The sequence below is a fragment of the Gobius niger genome (assembly GCF_951799975.1).
Source record: "Gobius niger genome assembly, chromosome: 24".
Lineage (NCBI taxonomy): Eukaryota > Metazoa > Chordata > Actinopteri > Gobiiformes > Gobiidae > Gobius > Gobius niger.
In genome coordinates, this window is record NC_136875.1 from 6423438 (window position 1) to 6437276 (window position 13839).

At 40.0% G+C, this 13839-nt stretch overlaps 1 protein-coding gene across 1 annotated transcript; it reads left to right on the plus strand.

The window, feature by feature from the left end:
• The first annotated feature begins 3231 nt into the window (after positions 1–3231).
• phf13 (PHD finger protein 13) lies at positions 3232–11898 on the plus strand. The gene is made up of 6 exons (XM_079582223.1): positions 3232–3623; positions 4487–4585; positions 7651–7827; positions 7920–8194; positions 8788–8969; positions 11451–11898. The coding sequence occupies exons 1-6, from the start codon at positions 3579–3581 to the stop codon at positions 11705–11707; spliced, it is 1035 nt and encodes a 344-aa protein (XP_079438349.1). The 5' UTR covers positions 3232–3578; the 3' UTR covers positions 11708–11898.
• Positions 11899–13839: the final 1941 nt, after the last annotated feature.

Here is a 13839-nt window from a genome sequence, read left to right on the forward strand (position 1 = left end):
AGCTGCTCAGCTGTTGTGCTTAGGCGCTACTGCCCCCTGCTGATGGGATAAAGAACTACTGGACAGTTGCAACAGAAAAGTAAAGAAAAGTGCAGCGTTTTAGATCAAAGGAGCATACCAGTGTTAATTTCGTCGACTAAAATATTTAGTCTTAATTTTAGTCAAAGTGATATTTTTGACGACTAAAATAGGACTAAAACTAAATTAAACGTTCCTCATGAGACTAAAACTATGACTAAAATGTCCAGATATTTTAGTCGACTAAAATAAGACTAAATAAAAATGAAAAGGAGAGACTAAAATCATCCAAACTTCTATAGAGTTCGGGAAAGTCCACAGTTACCATGGAGATCCGCCATCTTTGCAGCTGTTAGCATACATTTCCATTGACTAACATTACCCAAAAACAGTATAAAAAGTGGAGAAAAGCTCCGTTAGCTGCAGAGTTACTGCTGGTAAATACATCTAACTCACTGTGGTGTCCAAGTGTTTTAATGTGAACAATAACTCCAGTATTTTAACTTCGAAAAATCTCCATTAGTTTACAATTGCTGCTAATCCCATAATGCTTAGTGATATGACGTCACATTCCCGAACTCTATTGACCGTCTGAAAGAGCCTCAGATCATGTAAAGTCACTGCCAAATGATCAGCTCTGAGCTTTATTCATGTGGAAGCAGCTCCATGATGGACCTTGATTAAATATGATTCTAATGAACATTCTAAATATAAGTCGACTAAATTAGTCTTCATTTTAGTCGACTAAATTGACATGCAATTTTAGTCGACTAAAACTAAACTAAAATTGTTTTGTTTTTTACTAAATCTCGACTAAAATTAAATTACATTTTAGTCAAAAGACTAAGACTAAAACTAAAATAAAATATGTTGTCAAAATTAACACTGGAGCATACATATTTAACCTCTTAACCCCCGCCTTAATCGAGCACATTTTCTCCAGTTTGGCTTTACTCAAATCTTAAAGCTTCTTGAAAAAACTAGCGACAAAAATGAGACGGAAACGAGGATGAAAACGCAACAAAATAGCAACCAAAGAAAAACAGTTAGTGCAGTGACGAAAATGTGCCATAGGGCGACGGAAAAGTGACAAAAACGCCGCAAAAGAGTAACAGAAAAGTTGTAAAAAAATGACAAAAAGCAACAAAAAGAAATGTCAGGTAAATAAATTAGTTTTGTAGGTCTTAGCTTTCAAATGAGGCGCTACACTGGCCTATAGGCTGTAACCTTTTAGATTTGGGTAAAGCTGAACTGGAGAACATGCACTTGGTTCAGGCGGGGGCTAAGAGGTTAAAGCTGCATTGTGGAACTTTTTGTGTGAAAAACAAACTTGATATTTGTGCATGATTGACTTTTTTGTGACCCAATGGCTGTGTGGGTGTTCAGCACGGCACCTTTACTTTCCATCACAGTGGTCTCCATGATGCTCCAGGACCAATTGTTTTGTTGGGTTCCCGGTCAGTAGTGACAACCTACCAGAAACTCTCAAAACAATTGATCCTGGAGCATCATAGAAGCCACTGTGATGGAAAGTGAAGGCGCAACATTAACCACAAGGTCACTAAAAGGTCAAATACGCACAAATGACAAGTTTTGTTTTTCACATAAAAAGTTACATAATGCACCTTTAAGTGAATTGCGGCACTACAGAAATATTTCAAAAGTTGTCGAAAGGGTCGAAATATGTAGCACAACAGGACCAACTAAATCAAATAGCCTAATACTTTTCCCCCCCTCCATAGATGTCTTATTTATCTGTCTGTCTTTGAGTGTTATAACAAATGACACAATAAAATGGCAATCGTGATCCCAAACAACAGCACTGATTGATTCAAGGTAAAATTGGATTTTTCATTTAGAGGTTTATGGCCAGTCTGCGCTCTTCCAAGAAAGTCCTTCATTATTGAATTGATTCAATAGTGCGCCATGTATTTATATTGTGGTGGTACTCTGTTTGGATCAAATTATAGTAGCAAAGACTACATGTGATATGTATAAAAAAAATCCATCTGAAACAAACAAACATACATACATGCAGGGGTGGACTGGGACCGAAAAACAGCCCTGGACTCTGACTAGCCTGGCCCAAATTAGCATAATTGTGACACTTCCACAAATACATATTTTAACCTCTTACCCCCCGTCGTAACATTAACGAGTGCATTTTCCCCAGTTCGGCTTTTTATTATTATTTTTTTGATCGGTATCATCAGCAAAAAGAACGGGAAAGGTGGTCGTAGAAACAGAAGCAAAATCATTAATATAAATAATAAATAATAATGGTCCCAAAACTGAACCTTGTGGTACACCATACTCCACGGAATTCCTTTTAGATTCATGTTTTTTTTATACTGGGCTTTACCCAAATCTAAAAGCCTCTCGACTGGAGATCAACAATGTAACGCCTCATTTGAAAGCTAAGACCTACAAAAGTGATGGATACTCTTCGTCACGTCGCCACATTTTTGTCATATTTTTGTTTTGTTTTTTCATTTCATTTCATTTTATTTATTCTTTTTTCAAGGCAATGCAACCTAAAATAAAGCAACAATCCAACAAAAAACAGACAAACAATACATACCATGAAAAAAAAGAACAGGAGTTGGATGAAGAAAAAAAAATCTCTAAACTCCAACCCCATTCTTAAAAATAAAGAAAACTTACAAACTAGATGGCCTAACCGATGTAAAAAACAACAAAAAACAACAACAATTACATATATACGTACACACATATACATATACACACATATACACACATGTACACATATACACTCATATACATACACTTTTTAAATTATTTTTTCTATTATTTTTTTGTTGTGTTTTTTTGTCCGTGTTTTTCTCATGTTTTCGTCCTCTTTTTCTCGCTATTTTGACACTTTTCTTTTTAGCTTTTAGATTTGGGTAAAGCTCGGTTGAGGCGGGACTGGTGGCCCTAGAGCCAGTGGCCCTTCTGTGCTCTTCCAGAATGGACATATGGCCAGTCCGCCCCTGCACACATACATTTCACAATAAAGTCATTTTTATGCACAAACGACCTCAGACCCTTATGGAAACAGTTAATAGAAACCTGCGTTATATGTTTATATCTATAAATGTCAATCAAATCCCCCCCCAAAACACTTAGGAAAGCTGTCCAACGTGATTGTAGTACCACCGTTGAACCTGGCGGGGGCGCATGCCTGAAGACCGAGCGGAGGACGGACGGAGACGGGCAGCTGTGACAGGAGAAGCCTCCCCCCCAACAACACACACTGTACCCGGGACGGAGTGAGCAGGTTGCATCGGTGCACGAACACCTCCTCCAGCTTTCTCTACCGCACAGGACACCCCTCTACAAACTTCCCCCAGCGCCATTTCCACGATTTCGACCACTTTATTCCCCCCGATCTCCGACGAAGGGGCACTGTTGCTTCTTCTTTTTTAGCAGCGGTAGCCCCCGAAGTACGGTGGCATCGTCGTCGCTAGCCCCGCTCTCTAACCGTGTTTGGGCTCGCAAAAACACGGCTTGTCACACCGTGGAAACGCCGCCAAGCAGACCTGGGACATTCGGCGAAGATGGGCGACATCGACCCATCCACATCCCACACGTTTCAACCCGAGGTAAGAGTTTTCTCCAACTATTTTTCCGCGAGACGTTGCCCGTGACACGGCTAGCAAAACGTCAACTTGTCACCCAGTTAGCTCGCGATGCTACTTTTGACATTAGCGGCAGAAATGACAGAAGTTGCGAAATAAGTGACACCGAGAGACGCTTTTGTCGGACTTTTTCCTTGTGTCGTCGCTGCCCGTCTTTGCACATTAAAGCGTTGTACTTTACGTAAATGTTGCACTTTACCGACTGGCTAATCAAACTAGGCATTCCATCACCGTAGCCACAATGCTAACGCTAGCCTCTCAGTCATACGCGCATTGTGCTGAATGTGCACATAAACAGCAAAACCGAGCGGTCGCTTTCGGAAATGACCGCGGGGATTGTGTCGTTTTGCCGCACACTTTACCCGGGATGCTTTATTTGTGTTTGTCAACGGAGCGGGACCGAAGTAGCGCTCACGTTTTAGCATTAGCTGCGCATAAGTTGTGTGGTGTTTTCATCGCTAGCATCGGCGGCTAACTTCGGCGATCGGTGCGTGGTGGGGGTTGGTAGGAATTTAGTTTGACCCGCACAGAAACGCACTCTATCGTCAAAAAAATGAAGCACAATGAAGCGTTTTTTATTGATAGGTGTGACAGGTCATCGGAGAATGAAGTTGGTGAGGGCGAGTTTTTTTTTTTTGGAGGGGGGTGGAGGGGGGGTTAGCTATTGCCATATGCCGCTACTGTCAAACGCATGGACGTCTCCGCTTGTTTTCGTCTGTTCTCCTGTCATCTTGTATTCTCCTAATGTTTGCGAACTCTTTAAAATGTGTGTCATCCGTGCATTGATTGAATGGGATAATGCTAAAGATGCGGTTGTGTTTACATAGGGTTTCAGCCCGCAGTATCGGAGGAGAACGGTGGAGGACTTCAACAAGTTTTGCACGTTTGTGTTGGCTTACGCGGGCTACATCCCATACCCACAGGAGGTGAGTGGAGCGATGTGTTGTTATTAGGTCTGCCTGGTATAGCGCTAAAAATACCGCGATATTGGGTAATGCAATATCTAGGGCTGCTCGATTATTGAAAAAATAATAATCACGATTATTTTTGTCATAATTGAAATCACGATTATTCAAACGATTATTTGTTGCCTTTAAAAAATCCATCAAAAAAGTGACAAAAATCCATCAAAAAAATGACAAAAATCCAGCAAAAAAATGACAAAAATCCATCAAAAAAATGACAAAAATCCATCAAAAAAGTGACAAAAATCCAGCAAAAAAAAGACAAAAATCCATTAAAAAAAAGACAAAAATCCAGCAAAAAAGTGACAAAAATCCAGCAAAAAAGTGACAAAATTCCATCAAAAAAAATTACAAAAATCCAGCAGAAAAAGACAAAAATCCAGCAAAAAAGTGACAAAAATCCAGCAGAAAAAAAGACAAAAATCCAGCAAAAAAGTGACAAAAATCCCAAAATTAGAAAAAAAAATTAAAGACAAAAATTAAAAAAAAAAAAATTAAAAAAAAATGTTTGAATCGATTTTTTGCGATTATGCTAATTTTGTAATCGTTTACTGTTGTAATCGAAATCGTAATCGAATTTCGATTAATTGCACAGCCCTAGCAATATCCGTATCGCAAGAAGCCACAACAAATCGCAACATCGCTAAAGTCTTCATCTGACTGAGATCGATGACTTTTTTTGCGGGGGTCAAACTCTGCCAAAAACTAACAATACGTTGAAATGTAAATGGAAGCTCAGATGTAGTTGTTTTGGTCCTGATGAAGTCCTTTTTTTTTACTATTTATTTTCCTTTTTTTTTTTCTTCTTCTTAACAATTAACAGAGAAAAACAAAACAGAAACAAAAAAGGAGAAAACAGCGGCAAAAAAGATAAATGAATAGTTAAATCAATAGCATAAAATAAAAATAAATAAAATATTAAGTTAATAAAAGTCTTAATTTGGGTCAGCAGTGTGAATTTTGCAACCTCCTGCATAGGCAGATATTACAAACATAGAAGTTTCTACACATATATATACACACACATTCCCACTATTTTTTGTTTTATACAACAAAACAGGTACGGTATATCTGCACATAGATTATTATTATTTTGTCAAGGTTTAACTTTAGCACCCTATTCATTTAGATTAGTTTTACATGAAACTCCAGTTGATTTCATGATTTTTACTTTATTTTTTATTTTACTTTATTTTATATATTAATTTAGCTTAAACAACATCAATTATCTATATTATATTATATAGTATGAGTCTAAGTCTCAAGTATAATTATTATTATTATTATTATTATTATTTTAAGTCCTTTTTAATTTCTCCTTTTGACACAACTACTTGATAAACGAGTTCCTTGCGATATGTGTTTAATTAGAATGAAACATATCGTAACGCAATAATATCGTTATCGCAATATTGCACAGCTGTATCGCATATTCGCAATATCGCAAATAGCGGTATTTCCCCTTATTTATTTTAATAATGTATTAACAATTTTCCAGAAAAACAAGGAAAATTCACTGTTGCCATGGAGATCCGCCCTGTTTTTTGGGTGCATTTACCATAAGCTAACATCAACTAAAAACAGTATAAAAAGTGGAGAGAAAAGCTCTGGAACAACTCCGTTAGCTGCTGATTCACAACTGGTAAATACACTAACTCACTGTAGTGTCCAAGTGTTTTAATATGAATAAAACCTCCAGTATTTTAACTTTTAAAATCTCCATTAGTTTATTATTGCCGCAAATCCCATGATGATGGCGATATGACATCACGATCCTGAATTCTATTTTACCTATTGTATGTTACCAGACTTTTCAACTGTGTTTTATCATTTAAAAAAAAGTTAGAAATTTGCTTTGTCAGCCAAGTCTGTCATAACCACTTTGTAAAAGAAGAAATAGAAATTCAAATTAAGAATCCAAAACAGGCTAAAAAGGAATTAAACCCATGATCGAAACGGAACTTTTGGAAATGTTCCGATGTGTTTTTAATACAGACTGTGTGAGCAAATAAAAGTGTTAATCTCAGTCAGAGCTCAGTTATTTTTGCAATATTGATTTTATGCAGTAATTTGGCTTTACTCTATTGTGCAGCCCTGTAATCTGAAATGGCCTAATATTCCAATAAGGATAAAGTGACGATATATGGGCCGAGGCATATGCCTGTTTATCATTGTTGAGTAACACTTTTATGACAATTGTATTGTAGCAGTGGTCATTATGCAAGTGTGGGGATATAAGAAAGTGTTTACATTTATTCATTTCATTTTTAGCACTAAAAACTCAGTCTTTAAAATGGCTCATGTAGATTTTTGTAGATAAATCTAAGCTTAAATAAGAAATGCTCACCTTCCACTGTTCACTTTAAATTGCTAAAAACTCATTGCTAACCAGAGAAAAGCTCTTCACAGTCATGGTGATATAACGCTTATATTTTCACCATATGTCAACGATCTAATGCTCCCTTGACCCACACGGAGGAAAGTGAAACACAAACACGTGGTGGTGCGACTCCCACGTGTTTGTGGAGGGTTAACCGAGAGCTGGACGAGGACCCTCGCTTTTTCTCTGCAAAGACGGAGCTGCTCTCTGCATTAGGGCCGTGGAAGTGTGTCCTCCTCCGGGTCGGGAGAAGTGGGCGAGCCTGTGGACTGAGGCAGCTCTTCTCACATGAGCTGCCTGGGATCTGTCTGAACATGCATGTTAGTGAAGCCTATTGGAGAGGCATTATGTTTGCCAAAGTCTTATAAACACCCTTTACTGACAATTCTTCGTCATTGTTTTAATCTGAGGTCAACAATATCAACTAGCAGCAGTTGGTACAACAATATGCAGTACTTTTAAAGTGGCTTTATTTTTCTGACGCTATGATGCACCACATCATTCCAGAGACAAACATGACTCACAAACTGGCTCAAATCAGTCCTGGAGGGCGGCACAAGTCAGGCAGTTTCCAGTACGAGAGCACAAAGTTGGCCTCCGGCTTGATTATTTATATAAATGGATTCCTTTTGTATGTCCCGTATAGTACTCTCCCCTGCGCAGCAGCTCTAGTCCTCCCAACAGCACAGGCAGCACTGCGGACAGCGATGGCTGGACCCCTGTGCCCACCGCCCCGCAGCGACCCAACAAAGTCCCAACCCAGGACCGCAACAGGAAACGTCCACAGCCCGGGGGCGCCCTGCCCGGACACGCCAAGAAAGAGGTCAGATTCAACAGACGCGTGCAGAGAGGAGGATGTTTCGGTTCTATTTGTTGAACTTAAATGTTTTCTTTTTTTCTCTCTCCATTTTCCAGCTCACGGTGAGCTCCTTCCACACAGACGAGCGCAGAAAAGTCGACAAACTCAAGAAGAAGAAGCGGAGGAAGGAGAGGGAGCTCTCGGGAGGGGACGCCTTCACACACCCACACTCACCTGTACCTGAGCTGCAGTGCGGCCGGCCAATCAAAGACGAGCCTGACGATGACATCAGCATCTCCCTGCCGAGCCCCGCCCACTCCTCATCAGGCTGTAAGAAGGAGCCCAGAGAGTACCCCCGGGAGTACCCCAGAGAGCACTCCAGAGAGCAGAGGTGGGTGATACGGACCTCCCTTTAATCAAGTGTATTTTCAACACTGTTTACTTCTTTCTAGTGCACTTACCTGATCAACTACTGTTTCTATTCTACTATAGCAAGTTTTTGACTTCTGAAACTTTACACAGTCTACAAATGAATTAAAGTCACTGGAGTTTTGACGTTTTGAACCTGGAAGTGGAGCTGATGCAAAAACCATTTAGTCCTGCCCAGACCTGTCGCAGGAAACAGTATTGTGTTGCTCTGCTCCATGTAAGGTGCGAAACACAAAGACGTTATGGGCTTTAAAGGATGTCTAAAACTGACCACGTTTCTAGATGTGTTTGTTTGATCATAAAAACGGACAAAATGAACTGAAGGGATGAATGGAAACATGATCCAAGCTCCTGATGAAACAGTACAACAAAATGGAAGCGAATTCTGGTGCTTTTGCTAAATTTACTAAAACATCCCTGAATCCATGATATTAATGGATTGGATGATATAACTATTTGCTTTTGGTTAGTACAGGTCAAAGAAAATGCAGTTGTGTTTATTTGCCTGTCAGTTAGTACAAACTAAGTGAACTAAACGCCTCTCCCCTCTGCCAGGGAGTATCCGCGGGACGCCCCCGGAGAGGACCGTCGTTTCTGGGACCTCGAGGAGGGCGTGGTGCAGGTGCAAAAAGTAGAGGGTCTCCACGGCAACAGGAAGGTGTTTCGTCAGGGCAAACAGGTGGTGTTCAGAGACGAAGACGGGTCGGGAGAGGACGAGGACATCATGGTGGACTCGGGTGAGTGGGAATAAAGCTGCAGAGTTTCTCATCCTCCTAAACACGCCCAAATACATAAGAAATAATATTCATTCTGTAGAGAGTGCACAACTTCATACAACAGTAGGGACGAAGCAATCAGCTTTATGTGCACAAAAAAACCAAAATGCATTTCTAAGAATCTCACAGAGAGACAAATATATGCCTTTTAAAGTGCGTATGACAGGGTTTTAATGCTTTTGAAAATATGACTTATTTAGATGACGAACATCTGTTGTAAGCCTGTTTAACTAAATCTTAAAGCAGTACTAAGTAACGTGTTTACCTTAATAAATCCTTTTCGTCGTCCCTGTGGGGATTGTACAAGTGTTTATGGGATGATTGGAGGGTCTTTCATCTCCCCCTGGTGTCTCTGGCCAGAAAACCATGTTTGCAACTTGGCTGCCACCGGACCAGAGCCACCAATACACACTAATGGAATCACGAAGAAGAAGCTAACATGCTAACGGGCAAAGCTACAGTGGGGAAAAAAAAGTATTTGGCCAAAATCCAATAGAATGTCTATGTGAAACTGACCAAATACTTTTTTTCCCCACTGTAACTGCAGGCTAGCGTCACTTTAAACAGTATTTACAGCAAAGTTTGAGTGAAAAAAAATATTTCCATTGTACAATTGGATGCACAGTAACCCTCTCTCCCTTCACCTTTTCTGTCGGCGTAGTATTTACTCTCCAAGACAATTAATAAGTTAAAAAATTGTAACTTGCTACTACACCTGCATTTGCGCTTATGGCCTCTAGGGGGAAGAGTTACTTAGTACTGCTTTAAAATATAGTTGTAGAAATGACATTGTGTATACAGCACACTTTTGGCTGTTTGTGACTAAAGATCAGGAAAATCTTGCAGCTGAAAAATGCAGGTCGTAGGCCGCACAGTGGACGGAGCCAAAGATGAATAAAGAACCGTTGTATGACCAAAGACAAGCTGCGACTGACGTCAGAGTCTGATCTTTTAGACCCTGGTCAGGGTGAGTCATCCTCCTGCAGCTATGATCTCTGTCAGGCGTGTCGTTAAAAAAAACCCTGCACCCGCTCTGCCAGAGTCAAAGCAACAGTGCCCAGGCATGACGCTATCCTTCATCCAGAGCCTGGCCTGGGTACCTGCACCCTGCTCCTGAACCATTGCACAGTGGAGACGAGTGCAGCCTCAGTTATTAATTACAAAGAATACAAGATTTATCCATAAACAACATTTACACACATGAATACATAAAGTTTCTTCATTACTCAGTTTATGTGTGGTGTGTAAATAACCTTTGGGCCCTGCTTTGCCCCTTTGATGGTTCTTTTAGGTAACCACTGTGTTAATAATGATTCTAATGCATTCAACACGGCACTCAGTGTTTTCACATGTAGAGACGCAGCTTCGTAACTGACTCCAGTCCAGAGGAGCCGAACACAGCGTTAATTCTTGATCACATACGTTAATAACAGTGATAATAGTGGTATAGAGGGTATGTGGCAGGGGTAGGCAACGTCAGGCCCGGGGGCCAAATCCGGCACTCCGGTACAGAACCTCTGGCCCTCAAGATGATTTCGAGAAACACTATTACACAAATCACAGAGTACTTTTTACATTATTAGAGTTAATTGGGAGAAAATAAGGTAATATCTAATTCCTAGCCTGATTTATTCAGCTTTGAAACCAAAAAAAACAGGCGGAATTTGAGTTTTTACAGATTTTTTCACTGATGATTAGTTTATTTAAAAACTAAACAAAATATCCAAAATCCCCTCTGAAAAAATCTTAGTTACTAATATGTCAATAAAATAAAAACATACAATTTAATCTGGCTCAATTCACTATTTTGATTTTGTTGCCCAAAATATAGGCAATTTTGGCCATTTTAATGCTCAAATGCCTTATTTTTATGTGAAAACATAAAATGACCGAAAAAATGCAATACATTTTTTTCTCATAAATATATCTGTGATGTTCAGCAAAAGTTTCAAATTGATATCTCTACATTTCCCCCCCCCCCCTATTCACCTGCAGTGTCTCGCCTTAATTCAGATAATTTTGTGTCATTTCAAGTGAAAAACCATTATTTGTCTGATTCCAAGTGGGTTTTATTCTTGTTCCATTGGCGCTATAGCATTTGTATCTTGGATTAGTTCAAACCGACTCAAATTCAACATAGAAGAACTTTAATTCAAGCAATTTTAAGTCATTTATCTCATGATAGTAATTTTTCCAGTGTTGTGCTTTACTTTGGGCTAATAATCAGCGGCTTCGGCCCTCGGTCTATTTACAATAAAGAAAATCGGCCCCTACCCCTGGTATATGGTATGATGATGATGAGTGATCGTAACTGTGAAGCACCTATTGGATTGCCTTGTGTATGAATTGTGCTTTACAGTTAAGCTTGCCTTGCCTTTCTATACGTAGAGATCAACCACAATGTGTTAGTGAAGCTGAAATCCCCCGCACCTGTCTCCTCAGACGACGACTCGTGGGACCTGGTGACGTGTTTCTGCATGAAGCCGTTCGCGGGCCGGGCCATGATCGAGTGCAACTCCTGCAACACCTGGATCCACCTGTCCTGCGCCAAGATCCGCAAGAGCCACGTGCCCGAGACCTACGTGTGCCAGAGCTGCCGAGCGCAGGGGCTGGGCGCCGAGAGTGCCGAGGGGCCGGGGGGCGACGCACGGAGGTCCAATCGCTCACGGGTCGGCCCCAAAAAGCACATGCTGGACTAGTGCTGACCACAAAGACACAAGGAGGAGGGGGCGACGCTGAACCTTTTAGACTATGACACTTTTGAATCCTCGCCGCGCTGGCCCCCCCCTCCGCACCCATCCACATGGTTTTTCTGCAAATTCAGGTCTGCCCTCCTAAAGCGGCAAGGTTGGACCCCAGAAGGAAACCGTGCATGGTTGACAAAAAAAACGACTTTGGTTATCTTTACTTAAAATAACTTGTTTTACTCGGTTTTTTTTTTTTTAGTAAAGATGACCGAAGTAGAGTTTTGGTTGTCTTTACTTAAACAAAAATAACCGAGTGAAACAACTTATTTTAAGTAAAGATGACCAAAGTACAGTTGTAGTTTGGTCATCTTTACTTAAAATAACTTGTTTTACTCGGTTATTTTTGTTTAAGTAAAGACAAGTACAGTTGTAGTTGTCTTTACTTAAACAAAAATAACCGAGTAAAACAAGTTATTTTAAGTAAAGATGACCAACGTAGAGTTTTGGTTGTCTTTACTTAAAAAAAACATAACCAAATAAAACAAGTTATTTTAAGTAAAGATGACTGAAGTAGAGTTTTGGTTGTCTTTACTTAAAAAAATAAATAACTTGTTTTACTCAATTATCTTTCTCCAGATAAAACTCCGCTTTGGGAGTTGTTGAGTTTCTGCCTAAAATCACACACAAGCTAGGTGTGTGAAAATAAGAAAGGGAATGATTTGCTCCCCTGATCTCCGCTCCAAATCCAGGGGTAAAGGCTTTATTTACTGGACATTGCTTCCTTTTGGGGTCCAATCATCTCCCGCTACACCCTCTCCTAAACCCCCCCCTCTTGTTCGATTATGGACCTAAAACTAAGGACTTCCTCGTTTATCGGAAGACATCTTAAGAGTTCCTTTTACAAGACTCGGCGCGTACGGCAATCACACGTGTACGTAAACAAAAAATGACTACGTTTTTCTGTCGATAAAGATTAGCATAGCAACGAAGAACGCTAATGTTTTCCCTTTCGGGGAGGGGGATTCTCATTCTCAACGGAACACTGGAACTGCCATAGAGAAATCCCTCCGCCTCCGTGTAACTGCCACCCCCCGACCCTGGTGCATGCTGGGAATGTGTAGGAAAAGAGATTGTTTGCACGTTGATTCTCTCACGAAGCTCCCATATCATGCTCCCTGTCAGACTTTGCGATGCTTGTGCTGGAGTTTTACGCTTCGAAACTTAGGATAATGCGAGTGTTGAAAGCGCATTCTGCCCTTACAAAATGTCTAGAGACTTAGAAGGACACGCGAATAACATCAATAATTCACAATTTAAAAGAACAATGGATGTCTGGCGTAACTTGTGGACATAAAAACACATAAACTGAAGATTTATCCAAAACTTTAAAACCTGAAAAGTTACAAAAGCTGCATTTTCAATTATTTTCAAGGCAAAGCTTTTAAGGTGAGACACGGCGAGGTTGAAAACATTGATTGAATGTTTAGAATTTCTCCCTTAACGTATTAATTTTAATTTCAAAATATAAAAAAGATAAGATGCTTATTTTATGATGATTTCCAGCGTGTAACTCAAGCATTGCGGCGCGCCGGTTTATTGATAAGTTTGGTATCCACATGTAGCACGAAAGGTGCTTGAGATGACGCTGTAATCCAAATATGGTCATTTCCTTTGTGGGTAAAGACGGGAGAAATATACACAGGGCGCACTTCAGTATAGATACAGACGGCATCTCTGGAATCGCCCATATATGGTCATGTTTGAAAACAGTTAAGGGGAAAACAATTTGGAAAAAATCTAAACTTTCTCTAATTATTCAAAAACTACTTTAACAAATGCTGAATTATGAATATAGTTTTCTACTAAATAAAGATACAAAGACATGGAGAGGAGCAAAGTGGTTCAACAGCCCATAAATACATGAATAACGGAGAATGCTAACATGATGCTACATGTTAGCATCGGGCTAATGCTAACGGTTAGCTAGCGCTAGCTACAACTGCCATTTTTTACTTCTACAGAACAACCTGCTGTGAGAAAATATCCATATGGGCCCGATTTAGACTTGACTTTATTTATGTGATAAATAAGTTCATATTCCACCAGAAAATGGCTAAAAAGAGTGAAAAATTGAGTTTCCCCAA

What these genes read in the sequence shown, in the direction of transcription:
- phf13 (XM_079582223.1), top strand. Translation starts at nt 3,579, where the DNA reads ATGGGCGACATCGACCCATCCACATCCCACACGTTTCAACCCGAG. An exon ending in GAGCACTCCAGAGAGCAGAG is followed by an intron (nt 8,195 to 8,787) that starts GTGGGTGATACG and finishes CCCCTCTGCCAG; the next exon opens with GGAGTATCCGCGGGACGCCC. An exon ending in GGACATCATGGTGGACTCGG is followed by an intron (nt 8,970 to 11,450) that starts GTGAGTGGGAAT and finishes CTGTCTCCTCAG; the next exon opens with ACGACGACTCGTGGGACCTG.